Raw genomic sequence first — 25,947 nt, 5'->3', positions numbered from 1 at the left:
CCGAGGGGCTCGCAACCCGGCTACACCCCAGCCCCTCACGCCTCACGCCACGCTGGGGCTCGGCCCCTGGCCGGGCTTTACCTCCGACAGCGCCCGGCGGCCGTTCAGCAGCGCTCCCAGCGGTCGCCGGGGGAGGCGGTGAGCCGGGGCCCCGCCGCCGCCTGAGCGCGAGCGGCCCCGCGGGAGGAGGCGGCCGCGCCGCACCGGTTGCAGGCGCCGTCGGGCGGGCGGTAAGACCGGGGTCCCGGGCACCGTCCCCACCAGGAAGCGTGGCCGAGACCTCTCGAGCTCTGGAGCCGCCTCTCGGCCTCGAGGAACGTGGGGACGTGGGAAGTAGTTCGGCTTTGTTCTGCTTCGGGGGCGCGCGTGACCTTCTGGGGGCTTTGTGCCGCTCAAAGGAAGCTTCAGGGGAAGAACTGCTTCTTTCCGTGGCATTCGAGCTAAAAATACCGCCGTTAGGCCGGAGGTTTAGGGGCTTAATGCCGCTGAGAACGAGTTAAAATTGGAATATGCGTAAGGCTCGGATGCGCGGAGCGGATGGTTTCCTGGCGCTGAAATAACAGCTTGCCGTCTTTCTGTGGTCTTCCCAGAGCTCCTGTGTCACCTAAAGGGCAGCTATGGATCTCGAGGCGGAGGTAAAGAAGCAGGTGAACCCTTTCTACTGCAATGTAAGTATTGCTCGCTGAGAACTGTAATGAATGCCATGTAACTGTGCTAGGCAAAATTGAACCGAACAGGGTATGCAGTGTGCTGAGTTCTGTTTCCTATTTTTTTTATTTTTTTTTTTGTAATCTTGAACAAAATTGGTGCAGAACCAGTAGGTTGTGTTTGTTTATTTTTCTTCTTCGAAATCTTTGACCATGTTTTGAAACGGATACTTCTTTCCTCACTTACTTCCTCTCTTGGAAGGAAACGTCTTGATGCTAGTACACAGTCATTGGCTGAAGGCTGGCACGCATTGCCTGGTGAAAATCAGCGTAGATCAGTGATTTAGTACAACTGGTGGGGTCTTCAGAACAGTGCTGCATTGCAGTGCCCACGTTTCTTGTGTTTACTTGCTGCTAGCAATGGGCTTCCTGAAACTGACCCCCCGTAGTATTTCCTGTTTATGTGGTGAACTCGTTTTTGAGGAGGAGATCTATAGCTGACCAATGACAGAACCCAAGGGAATGGCATGAAGCTGCATCAGGGGGTCAGTTTAGGCCTTAGTAAAAGGTTCTTCACCAGAGGGTGGTGGGCATGGAACAGGCTGCCCAGGGCAGTGGGCACAGTCCCAGGCTGCTGGAGTTCAAGGAGCGTTTGGACATCACTCTCAGACATAAGGCTTGAGTTTTGAGTGTTCACAGAATCACAGAATCACAGAATGGCCAGGGTTGGAAGGGACCTCAGGAATCATGAATCTCCAACCTCCCTGCCACAGACAGGGCCACCAACCTCCCCATTTAATACTAGACCAGGCTGCCCAGTGCCCCATCCAATCTGGCTTGAACACCTCCAGGGATGGGGCATCCACAACCTAATCTGTTCCTGTGTGGAGCCAGGAGATGGACGCAATGATCCTTACACGTCCCTTCCATCTGAGGATATTCTGTGATTCTGTAATGATGTCCTGCTAGGAGTGCACGTAGTACATGGGGTCTGGCAGTAAATGAGAGACTAAAGTGTCTTTAGCTTCTAGCTAAAGCTTGGTGATGCAGGTTATCTTGCTGTTATCTTTCCTTGTTACAAATGTATTTGCCGTTTCTTAGTATCTTGAAAAAACTTGCTGAGGTTTGTTGGTTTGAATTCAAATCAGACAAGGGATTTTCAATTCCCGTGCCAGCTCTACTCTTTGCAAATACCAGTGAAAACAATAGCTGTGTTCACTCTGGCTTCTGGCAGTGCTAGGTTGCTGGTTTGCCTCTCTTCTACTCAGTTATGAAGTATTTCCATTTGTAACCCACATCAGATTTCCTGAGTAGCACTTTTTAATGTTCCTGCATTTTCTGTGTGTTTTCCATATTGTTCAATTTATGTGATCCTTACAAGCTTACAAGTTTAAAGGTTGCACTATTTTTCCAAACTTGAACAGTTGATATTTTCAGAGACTGATATGAACTTCAGAATCTCAAGTAACAATAACTGTGAGGTCTTGCTGCTACGTGTTCTACAAATACAGAACACATTAACGCAAGCATCATTTCTTAGTTTAAAATCAGTTATTGCTATTAATGATGTTCAAGGAGGTGTAATAGGAGTTGCCTTTCCAAAATAGATTTCTGTGCTTAAGAGGACAGGTATATAAACAAATATATGATGCTTGGCTAGTTGGGGAAGCTCTTCTGTTGCGTCATAAGTCTCAGAAAGGTCCCCCTTTGCTTTTTAAGTTCCTTCTCTGAGAGGAGTCTGGATGCAGCTAGGCCCAATCTTAATCCCAGACTTGGTCAATCATTTTTGTCCAAAGGATCATGTACTGCCCTGACCAGAGTCAGTAAACAGCAAATGCCTGTTAAAACCTCTCAGGGGTTTTTACTGGAACAGATTTGCAAAGTTGAGTGGTTGATAGCTTATACAGGCAATGTATTAAGCAGATTCAGGAGTGCTATTGATAAATACACTAGCTGCATTAATGCTAAATATCTTAAGGCTAGACATTAATTAATTAAGCTGTATTAACAATTCACCTGGGTATCATCTGCAAAGTAACAGAAGTGCAAGTCCTTGCTGAAAGAGATGTGCCTGCGAATGGGGAAAGAAGAATGAGTGAGTTTCCCACCCCATTCTCTGGTTTGTTGTACCCAGCAAAAAGACACTGACTATGGTGCACTTCACTGACACAGATCAAGTGCACCAAAGCAATTTATCAAATTCTGAGGAAGCCGTTGCATACATGAGATATAAGCAGGGGTTGACTTTGCTGAAAAGTGGAGAACTTCCATTCTTCCTTTGGTTCAACTTCCATTGGTTCCTTAATACCCCATTTTCAGTTCCCTAAAATGTGAAGGATTGTTCCTAGGTTAATTATCACAGGGTTTTATGGTTGCCATGTTTTTGCCAGAGGTGGCACTTCACTTTTCCTTGATAACTTCTGGTCATAACTCAGGCCCTTGACTTGAGTACCGGGCTGTACGTCGTTAGGCATAGATAAGGTAAATGGAGGCAGTTGGAGGGAATGGTGTAACAGAGGCATAGCTTACAGCCTTATCCAACCTGCATGGCAAGGGACAGTTCTTGTTATCAATCAGAGGGCAGCTACAGGACCTACACCCTGACCTATTCTCCAGTCCTGCACAACCTCTCCCCTTCTTCAGCAGGCTCTGTCTGGGCCATATTCCACAGTCGGACCCATCATTCCGCTCGAGAAAACAGAGCATCTCATCTCAACAAACTGTTGCCAAAGGGACTAGATTTATGCTAGGAGTTGGGATTGGGTCACATATCCTATGCTGAAGGACATTAATTAATCTTATTGTGTTGTTAATTAAAGAAATGTAGGAGTGATTGATATAGAGGTGTGGTTGCTCTTCTGGTTTCACCCCAGGCCTCACCCTGTCACTGTAATCACCAGACTTTGAGTGTTAAGCCACATACCCACATCTCTCAGGTGCTTTGGCTCCTGCCTTTCCTCAAGCCCAACTCAATTCTTTGCTCATTTACAGTCGCCCTGTAGTGTGACCCAGAAAACCTGGTGATTTTCTACAATAAAGCAGTCAACTTTGGTTTACTCTTGTGTCACTTTTTTGCCAGCTCAGTGAAGATCAGGAACACAGAACTATCCTTTTAAAAGGATTCAGGGAGCAGGAATATGAAGAGTCATAGGCATGTCAGGAGCTAAGTGTTAGGAAGTTGTAGATGCAACAGATGGATTGAAAGTTTCTGGCAATTTAAGAGCCTTGAACTTGTGTTTTTGTTCTAAAGCATTATTTTTTTTTTTCTGCTGGCTTATGTGCAGTGCTAGAAATACTTCTGCTCTTTAACCTAGATTTGCAAAATCTGGTGTGCTTCCGCATTAAACTTGCAGACTCACTTCCTTGGATTCAAGCACAAGAAGGTAAGGCCAGTTCTTCACTGCACCTTCTGTCAGATTTTCTAGATTTACTTGACAGTAGAATACGGCTTTGAAATCTCCAATCTCCAATGGAATGTTGGAGAATATAGGACTGTTAATAAGTCCAGAATGGAAATATTTAAATAATGTACTTATTTTTGCCTAGTTATCTTTTTTTGAATATAATACAATTTTCTTGAGGTAATCTACAGTATTAGTGTTAATCTAACTTCTTTTATTAACAATGAAACTTCAACATTGCTATTTTTTGAATCACGAGTGACTTTTTCCTTCATTGGTGGTTGATGACTTAGGTTGAAGAAGCCCTGAAGGCTCATGGCATTGGTAAGTGCAAGATTTTTTTACTTCCTATTTTATTTACAGATGTTCCTTTCAGCCTGTCTCAATTTAGAGGAACAAAAAGGAAAAAAAGACTTTCTCGAGATTTGTGCTTTGAGACCTATCTTGTGTTCTTTAGTGATTTAACTGTATAATCCTACAGGAAAAAAAAAAATACGAAATAAGTTTATTAAGATTAATTGGCTGCAGTACTGACGGTCCCCTACATTAATTTTTGAGAAACATCAGAGAATTTGAGATCTTCAAGATTTAGAATATATTTGAAAAAATCATGCTTCCCAAACCATGTACCTGCTCAACGCACACTTTTTATTTGGTTTATAAAACAGCTTATTAACTCCTCAGTGCTGTGTCCAGTTCTGGGCCCTCAACGCTAAAAGGACATGGAGCAGGTCCAGAGGAGGGCCATGAAGATGATGAAAAGGCATGGGGCACCTATCCTACAAGGACAGGCTGGGAGAGATGGGGCTCTTCAGCCTAAAGAAGAGAAGGCTCCAGGGGGAGCTTATAGTAGCCTGCTAGTACCTGAAAAGGCATACAGGAAAGCTGGGGACGGACTTCTTATAAGGGCAGGTAGTGACTGGACAAGGGGAAATTATTTTAAGCTGGAAGAGGGCAGATTTAAACTAGATATCAGGATGAAGTTCTTTACTGTGAGGGTGGTGAGACACTGAAACAGGTTGCCTGGAGAGGTTGTGGATGCCTCCTCCCTGGAAGCATTGGATGCGGCTCTGAGCAGCCTGGTCTAAAGGGAGGTGTCCCTGCCTATAGCAGGGGGTTTGAACTGGGTGATCTTAATGGCCTCTTCCAAACCAAACCATTCTATGATTTTATGATCTTAATAATTAGCTGAAGCAAAGGACTTTAATAGGTTTAATTTATCATTAAAGCTTTTCCAGTTTTTTATGTGCTGGTCTAGTTCCACTAGGAACGAGGGCCTAGCTATAGATGTTCTGCTACTCTGTGATGCACCAAAATATATTTACAGCTTTGTACAGTGCACAACTCGTATTACGAGTTTGTTGCTTTATTGTAGTTTTCCTAAGGTTCTGCAGCTCCTATCAGGTGCCATATGCAGACAGAAAAAATATCTGGCTGGGGAGGAGATAGCTGCAGAGCTTTTAAAAAGGTAGGATGGCTATGGGCTGAATCAAGTACTCTGAGAGGCAAGAGGTTTAATTGTCTCAAGTTCAGTGGACTTAAACCGAACAGCTGTGATGTATTAGATTAAGAAGACCTGAAATTTATGACTTGAAGCTTGTTAATTATAAAATAAGAGATATTTGCATTGCAGAGAATCAGTCAGACTTTTCCCTTGTTGCAGATTGCCTTCTATGTAAATTAAATTACGGCCAAAATTACTTACAATTCAAGCCACTCTCTAAGAATTTAATTTTCTGGTATGTGCTTATCCCTGTGCTGTGAAATATCTAATGATTGAGATGGTCTTCCTCTGCCTGCTTCATTGTGTTAATAAAGACACGTGCTGTTGTTTGGTATAAATCTGTATTGTCTTTTTTTTCTTTTTTCTTTTTTTTTTTTTTGCTAAAAACATCGCATTGTAATTTTCACTTGTGGGTTTTTTAGTTTAGTTTTGGTTTGTGTTTTAGTTAAAACTGCGAGTGGTACAGGGGACCGAGTGAAAGCACCTCTGAAACTTCCTGGTTACGGTAAGAATGCTTAATGCCCTTCTATACCTACCACCATCCCCCGCCAAAAAAACAAAAAAAAGAAATAGGCAAAAGAAAATGTTTTGAGGTACAGCTGTCTGAACCACAGAAGGTCATTTGGAGTTCATTTCTATCAATTCTATTTCTGATCTGCAGTGCATTTTATGATAACACTTAGAACAATACTTGCAAGCTCGATATTATAGGAAGTGCAAATAGGACTTCAGGGTTATGTTACTTGATAGCTGACTTGATTTGTGATGTAGAGCCCATTATAAGCAGGGATTCATTTACGTGTGAATTACTTAGCAGGTGTTCTCTAGGCCAGAGGTTGGAGTGAGGACTTCATTTCATTTTGGAGTTTTGTGACCTGACTTGAGACTATGAAGACTGACTGGTGAGTTTGTAATGTGAGATTACATGAAAGCAATTTTATCTTACAGTGCAAGCTAAGCCAGAAAGGTATCATGGACAGACCTTGGAAGAACAGCTTAATACATGTAAAGATTCAGAACCTGCACTTGGTGAGAGTTTTCAATAGTGTAATTGCTTGGTTGTATGATGTTTATCTTTGAAGAATATTGGGCTCTTTTTTTAAATGTAAGCCTTTATTATACATTATCTAGTTTTTCTGAGTGTACATTGATGCAAAGTGGTATGGTATGACAGGGACTCATCTTAGTGACAGCATTATTGCATTACTGGATTTAACGTGGAATGTTTCCGTGGTCTAGAAACAACCTAAGGGTGTATGATAGTAAAACTCATTTAAGTCAGTTTCTTTCTGTTTTTTTTCTGATGTAGTGGCTCGTCCTGAGGAGGTAGGGGAGAATGGAATGGACAGGAAAAATAACTACAGGGGCATATATTAAAATGTACAGAGAAATAGATTCCTTTCTGAGTCCTTTTTTTTTTTTTTTTTTTTTTTTTTGTTATGTTTCTATTAATTTATTTTTTTTTCATTGTGTCAAGTTCTGTGTGGTAAACATAAGGCATCTTAAAGACATTTTATGTCTTTGATGTTGAAAAAGTCTGGAAGATAAGACAGCCAGAAGATAGAATAACTTGTAGTTTTGAAAATCTAAATTCATGTGTTTGACATGCAGTATTGACAGTTTCCTTTAGTATCTCTTTTGTAGCTAGCACTGATTATTTGCTTCTTAAGCTCCAAAATATAGAACACATTGTTTCAAAAAACATCACCATTCCAAACTTTCTTTCTTTTTTTTTTCCTAATAAATCAACGCAGGACTTAATTATATAATTGAATATCGATCAAAAGATAATTTTCCTTTTCTCTATGAGTGTCAACTGTGCCACTGTAAAACAGGACTGAGCAACATGTTCATGCATGTTTGTGGCTCCAAGCACAGACTGGCATACCTGGTAAGATTTTACTTTAAAATACTTTTGTTTTGTCGTTGTAGATTTTGTTTTGTTTAACTAGAGAAATTGGAAATTGTATCTTTTAATTAAAAAAACGTGTTTTTAGGCTGTTATTTTCTTATAAAAGCTTTTATGTATTTATGCTGTAAGCATGCAAATTAGTTTATGTTCTAAAAAATTGATTTAGAATTCAGCTCATCAACAATATGTATGCCTGGGAGTTGCTGACACTGAATTGTCAGCTCATTTTATTTTGTTTGGCCAGCAACACCAATAACAAGATCCATCACTGTAATTGACTACAACTAGATTTTTAATTAATAATATTTAATTTAGTGTGATTTAATATTATAAATTTATATAATATAATAATATAATAATATTTAATTTAATATTATAAATATTAAAATGTATTTTAAAGAACTGGACCAATGAAGAAATTGTTCCATCTTTCAGAAGCTAATGTTATGAGACATATTGCACTGGTTCTGCAATGATGATCTTCTTATACATCATGCTGGTCTTGTTCATTAACTCAGCTGGATATGCTCAGTGAGACTTGTGTTGATGGTTTTCATGCAATTAGCTCTTGTATTTCTTGTTAGCTTTGAACTGTTTTCCTTCAGTTCTGAAGCTTACTGCATCTATGTTATATTCTTAAACACTATAAAACATAGTAGTAATGCTTCAGCAAGGATAATATTTAATTCATACCTGGGCTGGATTAGCCTTAGTGGGACAGGCTAGTTCTGAATAAGAACTAGAGGTCCTTGTGGCCTTGGCCATCTGTAGATGACTAAGTAGTGTACCTTGGCATCAATGGATGTTAACAGTGAACTCAGTGTTGCTAACAAGGGCACAGCCAGTAGATGAAGGGAAGTGATTATTTCCCTTTTCTTGTAATCTCTTAGGGTGTATCTAGAATACAGTTTGTGCTCCTACAAACAAGAAAGTTACTGATGAGGTTGAGCAAGTGGAGGGCTGCCAAGATGAGAAGCAGTCCTCCTTTGAGGAGAAGATGAGGTAGTTGGATTTGTTCTGATTGGAGAAAAAAAAGCTACAGGAGAATCTGGTCCTTCAGTACCTCATAGGAGGTTGTTAATAAGACAGAATCAAGCCCTTTGTGGAGATGCGTGGCAGGAATGTGAATTCAAGCAGGGAAATTTCCTGCCTGACATAAGATTTTCACTACAAGGACAGTCAAACATATCGGAGCAAACAGACCAGAAAAATCATGGAATCTCTGTCTCCAGTGCTTTTCAAGAGCAAATGGACAAAGCTCTGTGCAACCAGTTCAGATTTGAGTGTTGAGCCTGCTTTGAGCAGATTTGGCCTTGGTCCTCCCAATTTTTCTGCAATTATGTACTTAAACATTTTAATACTTTCTGTTTTGTATGCACACAAATTGATTTTTCTCCCATGAGCATTAGCTGTTGCAAAGCTTGAAAAAGTTGCATGGGATAAAGTGTGACGTCATGATTTCCATTTCCTTATTTATCTAGAAACAGCATTATCCTGAGATAGCAGAATCTGATGAAGTTAAGGGTAAAGGCTCTGAACTGAACAGAAAAGTTAGGCAAGTTGCATTAACAATTGAGAAGAAGGAAGGAAGAAAACAATTAAAGGTACATTTCTTTAAGAATTTCAGAATGTATACAGTAATAAATAAACTGAAAATTATTTCTTTTATAGTGGGTGGATATGCTTGGCACGGTAGGAAAACTTTTTAAAATTCCTTTTAACATTTATTAGAAGTACTTTTATCTTCTTAATATTACTTTTGAGAGTATCCTGGATGCAATTTTCTACTGGTCATTCTCATCATAAGTATTTCTCTTGTTTGAAAGAATATTTGAACTACCTGAGCCTACAGAAACACAGCTGTGTGGAGCACAACATCCAGAATATCTAAATCTATATTGATATGTAATCAATTCCCAATTGCATGTGCAAAATAACTTGTTTCATTGTTGCTAGGAAACTGCTTTTTATATTTTCACAAATGAGTTTCTGCTTTGTTAGCATCCTGTGGCAGTTGACAAAAGAATCAGGTTTTAAAAAGTGAGTAAGGAGTGGAAGTTTGCAGGTGTGTTTGAGGTTCTCAGCAATGGCATGGTGCTCGTAGGAGAACCATGAGTGTAAACTGTTGTGAGGCAGTCCTGTTAGAATCATGTTCTTATGAAGATGTCCTCATATTGCTTTCAGTTGTTGTTTATACCACAATAAAGTTTTAAAAAAACTTGATTCAGATGCTTATCAGTCTTTATGCTATGCCTTAAATTCGTACTGGTTTCAGTGTCTGTCAACAGCATCCTTGTTAAGCAGTGCTTCTTGGCAAGAGCTAACAATGCTAAGAAGTATTGTCTTTGTACAGGACCAAAATCTTGTTAAATTATGCAAGGTCTGGCTTCTGGCAAAGTTGTAGATTCTTACATATGGAATTAGTTTGCACACAGGATATTATTGTTTGCAAGCAAACCGACATAATGTGATTAATACTTCTCCGGCATGATTGTGGAAATAATATACATGTATATGTTTATTTTCAGATTTTTCCTGATGGATATAGAGTTATATATAATACAGATATGCTGTAGATTGTCTCTGAAAAAAAAAAACCCACATTAAAAACAGAACAGTTGAATTGCATCCATAACAAGTTCATCGTTGGTTTAAGGAAGTTTGAAGTATGAGTGCATAACCTGTTATTAATTTGGTATTTGATATTTTTATTTGATTTGATCTTTCATAATCCAGCTATTTTATATTTTATTTGAATGTCTACTCAGTGTTTTACACTGTTGTGTTTAATGTTACTGGTCAAACCAATACAAAGTAACTATTTAATGCAATACATAAGATTTAATCTGCAAAATATCCAACGTAACTGGGTCTTATTTGTAATAATTATAATATCTACTTTATTAGATATTATTTTAATTTATAATTTGCAATATTATTTGTATTTTTAGGTTGTTATAGAAGCTCCAGTAATCAGGAAAAGATGGCAAGAATGTAAGTGTGTTCACTGGGATGTAACCCGTACATTTCTGACTTGGGTAAACTTGTTCTGAAACAGCTTTATTTCAGGGTGGGTCGAAAGGTTTGGTCAGAATGAGCTTATGTGAAATGTTGTTAGCTGTGTTTTGTAAGGTCTATTGTACTGAAAATTTGTTAGATGAACAGCTTTTTTTTTCCTCCATGAGCCACTAGAGAGACCTGTTATTTATGTCAGCATTCTCTCTCCTTTCCATTCTCCCCCTCATCCACAAAACTAAAAAGTCTTCCTCATTTTGCAGAAACATATATACATTTTTACCTGGTAACAATTGTAGTAGCTACTTACAGGCTTTTTGGGGAACTAGGCAGAAGGAGTAGGCTGGAGCTCAATGTGTACGTTTACCAAGCAGTCCAAAAAGCCAAGTGTAAGTCTCTTACCTGTGGAAGAAAGCCTTCAGTTCTACCAGCCATTGGTGCTCAGGAAGCTGTAGGAACGTGGTGTCTGTGAGACTTCTCCACTCAGTTTAGTATTTTACAACTGTCCACAACAAGGGTGGACAGACAGTGCAGTTGTGTGCTGTTCAAGGAAATGGATAAGAATTGTTACACAACTCTGGTTTTTTGGACTTGCTTGGAGACTTGGATTAAAACGAATGTACTAATCTTAATGCATATTAATATGTAAACTGTATCGTAAAATATGGAAGTAATGTGGAGATTATTTCTATCATGATCTCAGCAGTGTCGTACTCTAAAGAGGAAAGTTATCCATTTCAAATCTAGATAAGAGCTTTGAAATAAGTTAAATCCTACTCAGAATCCTTTCAGTTAATGAGTCTAATTTTGCACCTGGTATAGAATTCTACTATGTTTTATAGTATTTAGTTCTTTTAAGAAAGAGATCTGTGTGTAGTTATAGCCTGGGTATAAAATAGTTAAAGCTTTTAGTTAGTATCTTATATGTTGTCACATAATAATGCATACAAACTTATTTGTATTTATAGCTAGTAATACACAGAAATAGTGCTGGTTACAGTTCAGGTGAACTTTCAGAACTACTATAAATAATTTTCTTTTAACTTATATCAAGTCCATCTTGCTACATTTCAAGCATGTTTATTTAGATCCTAATGCAGATGATAGCCCGTCAAAGGCTAAAGTTCAGCATGTGGATACATCAATTAGTAATGAAGAAGGAATGGACTGTAAAAATAAGGATGGAAAATTGCCAGATCCGATTCAAGGTCAGAGAACAGTGGTTTTGTTTTTTAAACTTGTACCACTGCATGAATTTACTTGGTATGTACTTGTTTATGGTTTTAATAGCAATGCTCTGCTGTAGATGTTGTATTTACACAGCGTGTGGGGTTTGAGGTCTGGCAGGCAGAAAGAATAATCCTAGTGAAGAAAACTGTCCAGGTTTACTTAAAATTGCTGTAGCTGGTTATGTTAGAACAGAAACAGAATTCATAAGCAGAACTTTTAACTGTTTTTACTTTATTTTTGGAGCAAGGGGCCCAGGTTCTTTTTTGAACATACTGAACATTCTTCAGTGTCGGGATTAAAAAAAAAACAAAAAAAACTGGGACAAGCTGCAGGCCAGACTGTTTAGGGCATAAGAAAGTAAAATAGATATGTATATATTTGATCATGTAAAATGTCTGACTAATACATATTTTTTTTAAAACAACAGAATTAAGTGTTAAAATTAGCGAATGCCATATAATGGAAGAAGTCCTGCCATGTCAGAAGTTACTGCTTGTTGTAAACTTAATGTCAGAGGGGGAAGTGGGCTACCATCTAAATGCATTTTATTTATTTTCATTCCTAATATTTCTGGTCAGAATTATAGACTTGGTTCAGCCACAAAGCACAAGTATTTGATATTTAGGTTCTGGTTTTGATTTTATTTCTTTAGATTATTTATACCTTCAGATTTCATTAATATTGCTTTTAAAAAAAAAATCCAAGCAAGGAATATTTAAGTTAGAATTTTGGAAAACTGTTACTAAATATACAGTTTTTTATTGCTGTTAGAAGAAAAGAATGTTCAAGAGGAGCAGGAACAATGTCAGAAAGAACAGACAATACCAGATGAGAAGGTTGGAACTAACACGGCTGTTGAAAGCACTAAAGGCAACCTCACCGAAGAAGGCAGCAGTTCTGAAAAGTAAAACAAAATCAGATAAATCCTGAACTCCTTAAATTACTTGAAGGGAAATGCTCTAGATGATGACTGTCTACAGTGGATTTGCATGGAGTGTTCTGTGAAGAATGAGTGGGTGCTAATGTAGTAGAATGCACGTCTTCTGAAAGTGTGCACATGGCTGTAAGCTTCACTTATCAATAGAAAATATGTAAATTTACCTCATATTTCCTCTAGATGTGATTACTTTTCAAGGTGTTATTCTTAATACACAAACTTGTTTTACAAATTAAAGAACATTCCCCTTGTGATTTAAAAATCCCCTCTGTTTCCTAACTTTAAACTGGTTGCATATCTATCAGCCATGAAGAGCTGGCACCTTCTGCTTATTTATTGTTACACAGTAAAAGGAAAAATGTCCTTCTATAGGACTCTTGCTTTGCTCTGGGGCAGACATTAAGGAAAAGAATTAATTAACAAATTCAAGTCCATGTTTTTGAATCTTCATGTTTGTCAGGTTTTGAAAGGACCGTAGTAGCTCTTAATCTGGAGAGTAAATTAGTTTGTAAAAACAGCAGAAATAAGGAGTGTAGCAAGGAACGGACAGATCAATATCACAGGAAAAGCATTACAACAAAGGTGTGATGATGGAAGGACCAGCACAACAGAGAGGTGCTATAAAAGAAGGGAAAAAGATTGCTCCCCCATATTAGAAGAGTTCAGGTTCACAGAAGAAAGCTTCACTAAGGGGAGATCTCCAGAAAGAGCTCCCACAGCAGTCAGCCCTTAAATGAGGCCTAAGAGAGGTGCAGCCAGGCTCCATCCTTTCCAGTCACACAGCTGAATTGCCTTCACCTGTGCTCCCAGGGCTGACTGGGTCCTTTCCCCAGGTGCTCAATCAGTGGTTCAGGCTGTGACTCAACAGTTACCATACAGAGAGCTAATAATATCTCAGACATTCACACCTGGGTTTCACCAGGCACCAATGGGTATCCTGGGAGATCATGATCTTGGAAGGCTGTAATTGCAGAATCATGCAAATATGGGTTAATAAATTTAAGCCAGATCAGTCTTTGTATGCCCAGTATTTCTATAAAATGATCTATCTCTATATCTCTATATCTCTATATCTCTATCTATATATTTTTTTTAAGTCTTTATAGTGATATCTGGGCCTCCTGAAATGTCTGCAAGGGAATGATAACCTTTCAGAGACATCTTTCAAAGTGTAGTGTGTCAATAATTTAAACTGATTATCAATTGCTTGATAGATCAACCATGTGGAGAGTCTGTGTGTGTGTGCATGTGAGTGTTTGTGTGTATTATTTAATATAATAAAAGAAACAGCATATGTTTTCTATCCAAAGATGTGAGACCAATATACAACTGCAAGAAGAAAACGAGGAAGTTGAGGTGAATATTTTTTCATTAATGGATTGTTCCAGTTTACACATAGTTGGGATAATAATTAATATATGGCAATGTTGTTTGCTTTTGCTTATTCAAATTAATAATATTATCAACAACAAATTACCCATGAGTTACTATGTAAACTTTAAAAATATTTTTTCAGGTTTTGTTGTGAAAACACATTTTTCTGTACAAGCACACACAAATTAGAGCAAGCATCTAGAATAACCATAATAATTATTATTTCAGTTCTAAATAGTGCACCTAATAGATGTTGTTTATGTTAAACAGCAAGCATCTGCGGCAGCTGCTGAAGAATTCACTAGTCAGGAAGAACTGCTGAGTTACCTGGTAAGCATTACATCTTAAGCCTTGCAATGTCATTTTTGAAAAACTCACAGAATTGCTGAGTGCTCAAAAATTACTCATTTTGATTAGCAATTAGTCAATATCAAGATCTTATCTAGTAGTTGGTTGGTAATTAGTGCTACTAAAATATTTGAGATACGAACAAAGGGAAGAAGCTGTTTTCAAGGGATGAAATGTGGTTTCACTTAGAAAATAAAAATAAATAAATTCCATTTCTTCAGGTTGTAAAATAGTTGGCAGAACAGCTGAGTTCTGAGTTGTCAAAAATGTGTGTTGTTTACACATTCGTATCAGGAGTGGTAAGTGGTGGAAATGGTGATTTTGTTAAAAGCATCACGAAGAACTTAATGTGTATCTTTAACAGTAGTTAGTGTGAGTCAACTACTGTGTGACAATTCAAGCAGTATTTATCGTGTGTGTACCTATGTGTGTCTGTATATCTATACACGTTTCCCTTTTAAAAGCAAAACTGTAAAGATTGTACCTTTCTAGTAGTGCATCTTCTTTCTTAGCACGATTGTCCTCTGACAACAGGGGGAGAATTGTTGGGATTGCGACTGCAAACTGTTCAGTGTTAGCATTTACAGTCCTGTCTTCACAGACTGCATTATCTGTTTCTATCGATTTTTGCTTTAATCTTCTTCTGTAATGATTCTTCTGGACTTGTTCTTCATATTGTTGGAAATATCCAAATAATTTTTGTCAGGACGGTATCTCTGATAAAAGCAGAATTTATTCACGATTGCAATGGCGGCAGTCCCGCAAACAGGAGCGCACCTATGGACACAACATGACAGCCTTGATACCCTGTTTTCTCCCCTTTGCCTCCCCCCCTTCCCTGTTTCTGGCTGGGTACTCCAGGTTCACAACCTTATCAGAAGGTTTACATTTGTTATTTACTTGTTAATTTATTTGTTATCTGGTGTCAGTCAGCAGCCATCCTGTTGTTTCCAAGCTGTCTCGGTGCTCTCCTTGTCGCACTGATATGGTGATTTTCTTTAAAGTCTTCATTAAACAAAGAGCACTGGGGGATGATGCCAGGCCTTCCGATGTATCTTCAGGCGCTTCCTTGGGCAGGCCATGACTAGTTCTCTGGTTTGATCTCATGCAGGATATTCTTGCAGTGTGTATGACAAAATATACGGATATACACCTATATACAGAGTGTGCATTCCTGGGAAGGTTCGTCTAGAGGATAAGTGATGTAAACTATCAGATCTTCCCCAAGTTAAGTAGAAGGACTCCCAAAAAAAAAACCTGTGATAGCGGAGATTATGAAATAAAAATAATACCCAATTCTAATGCAGAAACAACATTTGATTCCCACAATATCATGCAATAATTCCCAGTTTTTTCAGTGATTATTCTTACTGCATAGTTTTTAAGTGAGGAAAAATCTATCTGGCCTCAGGGAGGAAATTGTATACATTCATTTAAATGCAAATAGCTCAGGAAGAGATCAAAACCTGGAAAGGGTTTTCCTGCATAAGGGAAAGCATTTTCCTGCATGTTTTTCGAGGAACATTCTAGGGTTATTTCTTTTCAAATGATTGTCTTTGATAGCTGCTGCAGTCTTCTGTTAGGACCGTCTCCCATTTCTTCCCTCCCACTGTGGTTTCTGGGAAATAGAAAGTTTATTTACCTTGTAACTACAGCCATACCTGACAGGAGAATAGGAATATAAAAATGAAATGGTTCTTTCAGGATTTGTTTGTATGTTCTGATACTTGTATCTTTCGAAGGAAAACATTTTTGAGTTGTGATTTATTTTTTTTTTCCAGCAAAGTTTTGAGATACTGAATGAAGATGATGCTGCTTTTATCCTAAAAGTCACACAGACTCTCACAGATGCATTGGTGGAATATCGTCAGCAAGCTGCATCAAAAAAAGTAATGAGGTTTTGGTTCTTCAAATCTATAGATTCATGTGATTCATGTGATTCATGTGAGGCATTTTTGTTATTACAGATAATTTACTTATAGTTAAAATTGTCATGGCAGATGTATTGAAAATTTTGACTGTTTCATGCTTGAAGAATTTTTGAAGTCATGACAGGATAAACTTGTAGGTTTTCAGTTGATTAGTCTCAGTGCTTGTCTTCAAAGGTGCTTTTAAAATTAATATTTTGTGAAGAAGCCAAAATGCATTTTAGCCCATGTTTCCCATGCTTTCCCTTGCATCTAAGTTTTTCTTCTAATTCACTCCTTTTTAATCCCAACCATTGGTTTTCTCATCTCTTCTGACCTCCTTGACAATCTTGTTCTATATTTCCTTTTCCAGCCTTGCCCTGCATTTCATTCACTAATGTATAATCTAACATTACTGATATCAGTTTTCTTTCTTATACAATTTTTGGTTTGCTCCTACTCTTAGGCTGTTCCTTTTGAGTTCTCTTTCTTGCTCTATTATCAGAAACCCAGTCCCTCCTGCTGTTCTGTTCTTGCTTTTGACTGACTTGTCTTTAAATAAGCGCAATATGAAGGTGTCTTGAATTTTTCTCTGAGTTTGTTGTGGTAATCATTTGTATCCCATGTTTCTCCCATTCATATTACATGAAATTGTAACATTCAGACTCCACACTGACATGGTAGGAACTGAGGGATGGTAGGAACTGTCCTCTTGTTGGTAATCCATTGAACATATCTGTGATTGGAAACCATGCCCTTTTTGCCTCTTGACTTTTCTAATAGAACTTCAGAGTCAAATAAAATTTTCCTTTGCCACAGCAGCTACTCCTGGTACTCCAGCTACATAACTACTTCTTTATTTAAAAAGGAGAGGCTAAGAGGAAAATGCCACATAAGTATCAGCCAAACAAGTTGTAGAGAATCCGAGAGGATATGATTCAGGAAAAAAAAAAAAAAGTGTATGGCAGTTGTTTTGCTTTGTCATCAAAAGCCTTAATTAGTTCAGAATGCTATTGCAGTGTTTCTTTCCTTGTGATATTCTATCTTTACTACTTTCTTGCTGCCTCAAAAAGGCAGTACTTCTCCAAGATGAATTTCATGCATGTAATTCTCATTATTTACTCATTTTAACTTCCTTAATAAATTTACATTCATCTTATGCCTGCTGTTCTTTCATAGAAGATTTTTATGTTCATATGTAAAGAGGGCAAAATCTGATACGCTTCAAAACAATCAAGTTCTAACTGAAGTAACTTCTAGCCCAATAGCTATAGAAAAATAAAATAAATTGACCCTAGAAAACACTTCCATGTCCTGAACTTCTTTCAACAGACATTTATTTATTTATTTATTTATTTTATTTATTTATTTATTTATTTATTTATTTATTTATTTAAAATCTTTGGAGTTTAAAATACTTGCTTTTTTAATCTGGCAGGCTGAGAATTGGTTCCATAAGCAACAATTGGCAATACATAGTGTTTTTTAGATATAGACAAATGCCATGAGAAATGTGTGCATAGAAGTTCAATGCCAGCTACGTTATTTTCAGATAACTTCTTTGTTTTTCAAATTTGTGATGTCTTATCTGTTTTTGTGGTCACTAAAGTGTAGCATTTTGTCATTTTAGGGTTTTATTTTGATGAAGTGCTGAACACAACTTTTTTCAAACTTGTAGGACCTCTTAGATAATGAATGTAATGGAGAAGAAGCATTGGAACGTTCTACAGAACAATCTGAGCTGACTTCAGCAGATATTAGTGATTCTGATACTGGTAATGTTAGCATAACACTCTTAAATTGCTTTAATGTAAATATTAGAACACTAGTTAAGATTAAATTCCAGAAAACTGCTTTTATTTTCTGCTTCTCTAAAAGTAGAGCTTAAAAGCAGGATAAAGCCAAGTAATTTAGATTAATAGTTTTGGTTGTTTTTTTTTTTTTTCACACTCTACAGACATATAGAAAAGGCAGCCTATTAATAAGCATTCATCTTACTCTAATTGTGTGATCAGTTCTTATTTTCCTAAAAGCAGCTCTTTCTAAAGAGGCTATCAAAGTATAGCTCTTTTGTTTTGTTTGGTTTTTTTGGTACATCTTTTTCTGTTTTTGGTGGAGAAGAGGCTTAATGCAGGTCTAGTCCAAGCAAGATGGTAGCATAAACAAAGTTATGGAAAGTTTCGTTTAATATTTGCATGTTTCCACTGCCTGACTTCAGTGCTTCTGATAAGCCTTAAAAAAAAAATCTTGGATTTCTGTGAGAGGATTTCCTTCTCAATATAAACAAATTATTACTTTTCACATAGTATGATTGGAATTACTGTCCTAAATTTGGAGGTAAAAATGCCCAGAGTACTAGTGTATCTATTTTGTATCATTTTTTTTTCTATACAGTGGCAGTTTTCTGTAAAGCTGAACTTTTGAGACCTCAGTTAATACAGTGCTAATAACAAAAATTGCAATTACTTGCAATATGAAAGAATTTGAACTCTTAGTTGCTTTTTCTAAGTGATGATACAAGGAGCTTTCACCCACCTGCCACCTATGTTCCTTCAGGATTTGCTGTAAATGGAAATCATTTCGGACTCTTCGGTTGTGTGAAAATGTTATTAATGAAGTTGAATGCGGGCCTTATTAATGATGATGCTGCTGTGCTAGACTGGAAATGTTTGTTTTGAAAAGCTTTATTTGGATAACAGTAATGAAGAGCATTCAGAATCTTCTCTAGCTGAAAAACAGTATTTTTTTTTTTTCTTTAAGACAATTCAAGCAGCCGATCGGCTAAAAAGTCCTTCTCAATAAATGAGGAAGATGAACTGCAAAACTTTTCAACTGGCTCTTTGGACACAGCATATGAGAACAACGTCACCACTGAATTTTTGAACAGCGTGAGAAATATGAATGTTGAGGAAGTTACTGCTACTCTACACAAAATAGCAGCTACAAATCCAGCTTTCAGAGGTATTTCATGTATACTTGAAGACACAAACGTGTATGAGAATGTACATAACAATTTTAGCTCTGTGAAACGTTAATAATTATATGGGGCAAAGAACTTTGAGATACTAGGGAGGCTTTTTCCCTTTTAATTTTTACAGGAGCCAGTTTAGGCTGCCCCTACACATAGATATTAAACATAGACTTTTTTTTCTACTTGTTTTTTCATTCATGCACAGTAACATCCTCAGGGTAAAAAATAGTAAACTAAAATCAAGTATACTGTTATTAGGTAAAAAATGAATCTCATCTATGTGATAACTGGTAAATCAGTGTAGGTGTTTTGGGACAGTTTCTTAAGTGACAGAAGGGGGTGGGGGAAAGGAGCAGCATCCCCCAGCTCATCTCCACCCATTTTTATTGCTGAGCATGATGTTGGATGGTGTGGGATATCACTATGGCCAGGTCGGGGAAGCTGTCCTGGTTGTATCCATTCTCAGTCTCTTGCCAGCCCTCAGCCTACTCAGTGGGAGTGTAGTGAGTGGAGAGAAAATGGGAAAGCCTTGGCATTTGTGAAAGCTGTCTTTAGCAAGAGCAATTACACTGCCGTATTATCAACATTGTTTTAGCTACAAATCCAAAACACAGCACCACATGGGCTGCTGAGAAAGTTAACTCTGTTTTGTGCAGAGGCAGTACAGGGATCTAGGAGGTCTTTGAAAATACCACCTTCTGTTGGAGAGGTGAATAGAAACTATTTAGAAAAGCAGGGTGGAATTTAGTGAGCACCTGGATAAATGATCCACTCAGGGTGATAGTGTTAGAGATGGAGAAGAAAATTCTTCCATATAGACTTCCTGCAGATGTTTGAAATGGGACCGCAAAGGAGTCAGATAAGGTTATCCAGTTCATATAGTCAGTTTGGAATTCCAGGGAGCTTTTCATAGCTATTTTTGATAGATCAGAGGCTTCAAACAGAACTAAGTGGCTATGGGAAAAGAAGGAAGTGTTTGCATTCTTTAAAAAATAAACAGATAGCAAATGAGGAGGTCCCAGTAGAACTGTGGTCCTGTACTTAATCTCCTTGCTGTTCAAGTGACCTGGAAAAAGGGATGAGTATCTGGATGACAAAATTTTGTGATTATTCAAAACATTTAAAGTGTTGATTGACTGAAGAAGTTAGAATACTCCTCATTAGAGAGTGGGAATAACAATTTACTAATCAGAAGAATAAACTTAGTATAAAGAATTAAGGAAAGAGTGAAAAGTAAGATGAGAGTCATTATTTTGTTGTTGTGTATACACATGCTCTGTATATATCTGGAATAGAACATGCACTTCCATTTCCCTTACATCATATCAAGGACTGTAGAGCTGCAAAGGTTTAGAGAAAGCAGCAAGATATGGGAACATTTTCTAAATAAGAAACAATAGAAAACTGGAACTGCTTTTCACCTGGAAAAGAGATTACTGAAGTTATAAGTGATCTTTAAAATCATGCATGGGTGGAAATAGCAATTATGGATCAAAAGACATAGGAAATAACAGATTCCTAAACTTAGAGTATATAGAGAACCCAATTTCAACGTAGTCTTCATGCAGTAGGTGGATGGTCTATGGATGCTGTGGTTATTAAAATGTCACCTGAGTCAGACAGTGTGAGAGCCACCAAGCAATACTGAAAAGTCTGTCATAGCAGACTTGGAAATTGCCTGCTCTAAAGAAGAACTGAGGCTGGGAGAATGTAATTTTCTTACAATCCACCAGATTTCAGACATACTTGCCCTGTTCTTATTCTTCCCTTAGTGTTTTGTACCACTGATCACTGTGTGGTTCTTACCACTTGAGCTGTCCCTGTGTTTCTTATGCTACTTTCCTCCCTCCCCCAAAGTAATGGCCATCAATTTCATCAGAGCAATATAAACTTCTTGCTTGTGCTCTGGAGAGGCCATTGTCTTACTGGTACAGTGATAAAACAGAGTACTTATGGTAATGCCTTCCTAATTAACAACCGTAGAGGCAGTGACAGGACAAGGGGAAATAGTTTTAAATTGTAAGAGGGTAGATTTAGATTAGATGTTAGGAAGAAATTCATCACTGTGAGAGTGGTGAGACACTGGAACAGGTTGCCCAGTAAGGCTGTAAATGCCCCCTCCCTGCAAGCAGTGAAGGCCAGGCTGGATGGGGCTTTGAGCAAGCTGGTGTGGAGGGAGGGTGTCCCTGCCTATAGCAGGGGGTTGGAACTATGTGATCTTAAAGGTCCCTTCCAACCCAAACCATTCTGTGATTGTTATCTTTGAAAATCAGTAACAGACTTGAGGAGGATAGACATACCCTTAACTGAAACAGTGCAGCTGTTCATAGGTATATGGTTTACAGTTTCTAGGCAATTATGTAGTGCATTTTGGTTAGTAACAGTGTATTTCTCACTTAATAAGGGCTCCAAACTCATGTCATCAGTCTAAATGTTTTACTATTACTTGTGCTTTTAAATATTGTATTATCAAAACATTTAGTTTCTTTTTCCTTTTTTTTTTTTTTTTTTGCTTTACCTTTAACAAAGGAATGGATATTCCAAACGTTGTGAAGATCCTGACTGAAAGTGGGACTCTGAGAAGACCAAGCAATGGCAGCACACACTGACATGGTAGTTAGCAGAGTTAATATTGCACTGTTTACTTTCTGTAAGTTTTAAGTCATTCTTTTGCTTCATATGAACTCAATGTAGCTGATTTTGCTATATTCAAATACTGTATGATGTTCTTCTAATTAATAATTTGGTTTTGAAATTCTTATTATTCTATATGGAAAAGTTAAATTTAATGTTGTTTCCATTCACATTGGCCTCTATTTTTAAATGAGTAGCCGTTATTTTCCTAAATATCCTTACATACTGCATATTAGCAGTCTGATCTTTTCTTATTGATTCTTAAGGCTCTTTGTAAGAGTTAATCACAGAATTGTAGAGGTTGGAAGAGACCTCTGGAGGTCATCTAGTCTACTAAAGCAGTTCCCTACAATAGGTTTCACAGGAAGTCATGCAGATGGGTCTTGAATATCTCCAGAGAAAAAGACTCCACAACCTCTCCAGTGTTCTGTCACCTTCATGTTTGTTTGGAATTCCCTGTGTTCCAGTTTGTGCCCACTGCCCCTTGTTCTGTTCCTGGCCACCACTGAAAGGAGCCTGGCCCCACCCACTTGACTCCTGTCCTTTGGATATTTGTAAGTGTTGATAAGGTCCCCCTTAGTTTTTTCTTCTCTAGGCTAAACAGTCCCAGGTCTCTCAGCCTTTCCCATAAGGGAAATGCTCCAGGTCCTCATCACCTTTGTGTCTCTCCACTGGACTCTCTCCAGAAGTTCCCTGTCTTTCTTGGAGAACCCAGAACTGGGTATAATACTCCAGATGTGGCCTCACCAGGGCAGAGCAGATGGAAAGGAGAGCCTTCCTTGATTTGCTGACCGTGCTCTTTTTCATGTACCTCAGGATCCCATTGGCCTCCTTGACCACAAGGACATACTGCTTGGCTCATGGCCAGCTTGCTGTCCACCAGGACACCCAGCTCCTCTGTAGTGCTCCTCTCCACTGCTCTCCCCCATCTGCCCATCTACATCATAGAAAGGTACCAGATTGGTCAAGCATGAATCTGTATTGACTACTAATAACCTTCTCTTCCACTACAGCAGTCAGCAGTACAAATGCATCCTACAGCAAACAGTCAAATTATCCCCTGTGGCTGCAAGGCCATACTGAAAGGCTATTGAAATTAGAGGTATCCTCCCATATAAAGATTATGAATTGGTCTCCTGTTTTTCGATAAAGATTAAAAACTACAACAAAACAGTGCTGTCAGTTCAATTCCGAGTTAGGTGCAGTTATAGGTTATAGGTATAACCTATAAAGTTATAGGTAACTTTTGGAGAGGAGTTAACTGGAAGTGTTAGCAAACTCAGCAGAGGTTGACTTGCTTGCAAATTCACGGATATATTTCAAGAGATGTAACCAGACTATACTTAAGAAATGCTGACTTGGTAGTGAAAGAATCTTTTGTCTTCTCTTATTTTACCACTATAAGCATGAAGTGAAAGCTGGCTTATACTGTCTTTCAATTCATGCTCTTTTAAAGTGAGGGTTTTTTTTGCTTTTTTTTTTTAACCTATAGTTATAGTTTTGTTTTTTTTTTACTGTATATAGACAGAGATTCTGTATGTTAGCTGCTACTAATTTTGTAGGGTGATAGAAGAATGGTTGGATGGTTACAGATTTATGTTTGGGGAAAAGAATTTAAAAAAATTAAATTGTGTGGGTCAATTTTGCTTCCTGAGTAGCATTCATTGCTTCTAATTAAAATTCTTCAGCATTGCAGTCAAAAGCTGGCGTGATACAGACATGGTGGAGCCAGATCGCAATGTTTTGTATTGTTAACTTTTTTTAATGTTAACTTACTGTTTTTGGACATCTGGATGAAATTGAGAGTCCTCATCTTTGTGTTTTCACATCTTCGCATCCTGGAATGCAAGATGCTATGAAAAATAAGGTAACAAAGAAAGCAGTAGTTAAGGTGTGTGGATAGTTAGGAATGAAAACAGTTCATCGACAGTTAAAGAAAACACAAAACAATTACTGCTTTAAAGTAATAATGAAAAATCTCTGGAATGCCTTTAAATATGTTCTCATCAGAAACAGAGGTGGAAATGTAGCTCTTGTTTTCACTATAATGGGGACAGTGTTCATGTCTACTTGATGAAGATGTGCTTGATCAGTAAAAGCATCTTAGAATTTACATGGAATACAAATAATTTCCTGAAGTATCTGCAATAATAGCAGCTTCATGTTTTTGTTTTCATAGTGTGGAACATTCTATTAATTAAAATAATAGACTATTCAGCTATTGTAAATGGCCATCTTTGGAATAGCTTCTTTTTTCACTTGCTGTGAAATCCTTCCTACTGGAAATAAAATTAAGGGGAAATTCCTTGGATTTAAGCATTTCTTTTTCCTCAGGTCCATTAAGCACATGCTGAAAATGGAAAGACTTCTGAATCCATAGCACACTGATATAGAATGGTTTGAATGATGTGCTGCAGAGTGCCAGTACTTCTCAAAGACAAAATAGCAAATGCAAAAATGACTGAGTGTATTCTTCTGGAAATGCTTTTGAAAAGAATGTCTAACCTAGCACGTTCAGTTGTACAATTAATCTCCCTTTAAAGCTTTCTTTTCTGGTGCAAATACAGGCTCTAAAAGAGCTAGATTATTTTGTTTGTTCTGTCTGCCTATGTTTTGTGATGGCTTGGTATGTTCTCACACTAACAGAAAACTGTATACCTATTCCAAAAATAGAACTGTATACCTATTCCAGAACCTATTTTTAAGGATAACATCTAACTTGTGCCAGAATTGTGTGGTTTAAAAGAGAAGGAAAAAAAAAGGCACTGTATCAATGATACTTAAGGAATGTTACTGACTGTATATGATGTTATACATTGATTGTTACAATACCACTGAGACACAAGAAAAATTACACCAAGTGGGAATCGATTTTTCTTTCAGCTTTATGTTAGTTCACCATATTTTACTGAGGCATCAGAGAGCTTTGGGGAAATTATCTTTAACAAAATTGAAGAACATCTCTTAGAAGGTATAAACTGGAAAAGAGAATGATATTCACAGGTGAACTGACAGGAAATGGAAAATTTTGACTGTGCAACAGAAGGCTTAGTAGGTATAGGTTATAATGAGCTCTGTTATAGTTCTGGAAACATTCTGCTCTTATAGAATAGAATCTTTTAAGGTTGGAAAAGAAGTCCAACCACCAACCCATCCCCACCCTGCCCACTAAACCATGACACTCAGTGCCACATGTACACCTCTCTTGAACACCTCCAGGAATGGTGGACTTCGCCACCTCCCTGGGCAACCTGTTCTGATGCATTACCACTCTTTCTGAGAATAAATGTTGCCTAATATCCAACCTGAACCTACCCTGGCACAATTTAAAGCCAATGTCTCATTCTATTGCTAGTTTCCTCTTGTTTTTCTTCCTGTTTTTTCTAGGACTGTCTTTCTCAGTAATGAATTGGTTATCCCTTTTGAAGCAGCAGGCCGTCTTGTGAATTTGATCTAGGTATCAATGTACATAATGCATACAGTATGTCTGAAGGCATGGTACTATATGTGAAACCTGAAATGCTAATAGTGACTGCCTTGCCTTCACTGAAATTACTCTTCTAAGTGTTTTTCTACTTTGTAAATGCAAATACTGGGGTTATTTTTTGCTTGGTTTTTTTTGTGAGAGGAAATGTTACTACCTAAGTTCATTTTAGAAACATAATTAAAAATATTCTCATGGAGCACAATATTGTTAATGTTTCATTGAAAATATTCTTTTTAGTATACTTGTTAACACCTACCTTCTGTCACTGCAGGTAGAATGAAACATAATAGAACAAGTTTGAAATGACCTCTAGCACTTCCTATAAAGATTCAGAGTACATAGTGGCAGGAGCTAAGAGAGACACTCATAACCCAGCATCTCCCCGTTATTGTGTGAAGACTTTGCTTCCCAAAATGGTAAACAGTGAAGGATGGAAGCCAGAATGAGATACAACTCAAAACCTAAAGTTGCTGAGCTTAGAAAGAGTGTGAAAGCAATCCTAGTATGTAGTACAAATTTGAAGTCTGAGCCAAGAGAGCTCAGATTCTGGTAATTAAATTAAGTGAGACTTTGCGTGCTG

At 37.8% G+C, this 25,947-nt stretch overlaps 2 protein-coding genes across 2 annotated transcripts in view; both read left to right on the top strand.

Moving 5' to 3' along the window:
• The window catches only part of CTNNAL1 (catenin alpha like 1), a 596,511-nt gene extending 592,733 nt beyond the window's left edge, over nucleotides 1-3,778 (top strand). Inside the window, exon 19 of the mRNA XM_048939247.1 lies at nucleotides 3,680-3,778. Coding sequence (XP_048795204.1) covers nucleotides 3,680-3,763 — 84 coding nt within the window. The 3' untranslated portion in view covers nucleotides 3,764-3,778. The remainder of the gene's footprint in view (nucleotides 1-3,679) is intronic.
• On the top strand, nucleotides 125-25,569 carry LOC125690643 (uncharacterized). Its single transcript, XM_048939258.1, has 17 exons — nucleotides 125-230; nucleotides 591-668; nucleotides 3,962-4,030; nucleotides 4,342-4,372; nucleotides 5,998-6,057; nucleotides 6,501-6,581; nucleotides 7,307-7,443; nucleotides 8,946-9,068; nucleotides 10,416-10,458; nucleotides 11,568-11,687; nucleotides 12,481-12,613; nucleotides 13,957-14,002; nucleotides 14,291-14,350; nucleotides 16,150-16,257; nucleotides 17,954-18,050; nucleotides 19,036-19,236; nucleotides 21,776-25,569. Exons 2-17 carry the CDS (start codon nucleotides 618-620, stop codon nucleotides 21,853-21,855), a joined length of 1,440 nt encoding a protein of 479 aa, XP_048795215.1. The 5' UTR covers nucleotides 125-230; nucleotides 591-617; the 3' UTR covers nucleotides 21,856-25,569.
• The last annotated feature ends 378 nt before the right edge of the window (nucleotides 25,570-25,947 follow it).

This window comes from Lagopus muta, chromosome 3 (genome assembly GCF_023343835.1).
Source record: "Lagopus muta isolate bLagMut1 chromosome 3, bLagMut1 primary, whole genome shotgun sequence".
Taxonomy (NCBI): Eukaryota; Metazoa; Chordata; class Aves; order Galliformes; family Phasianidae; genus Lagopus; species Lagopus muta.
The sequence above is the reverse complement of the archived record's forward strand: the minus strand, read 5'-3'. Positions and strand labels throughout refer to the sequence as shown.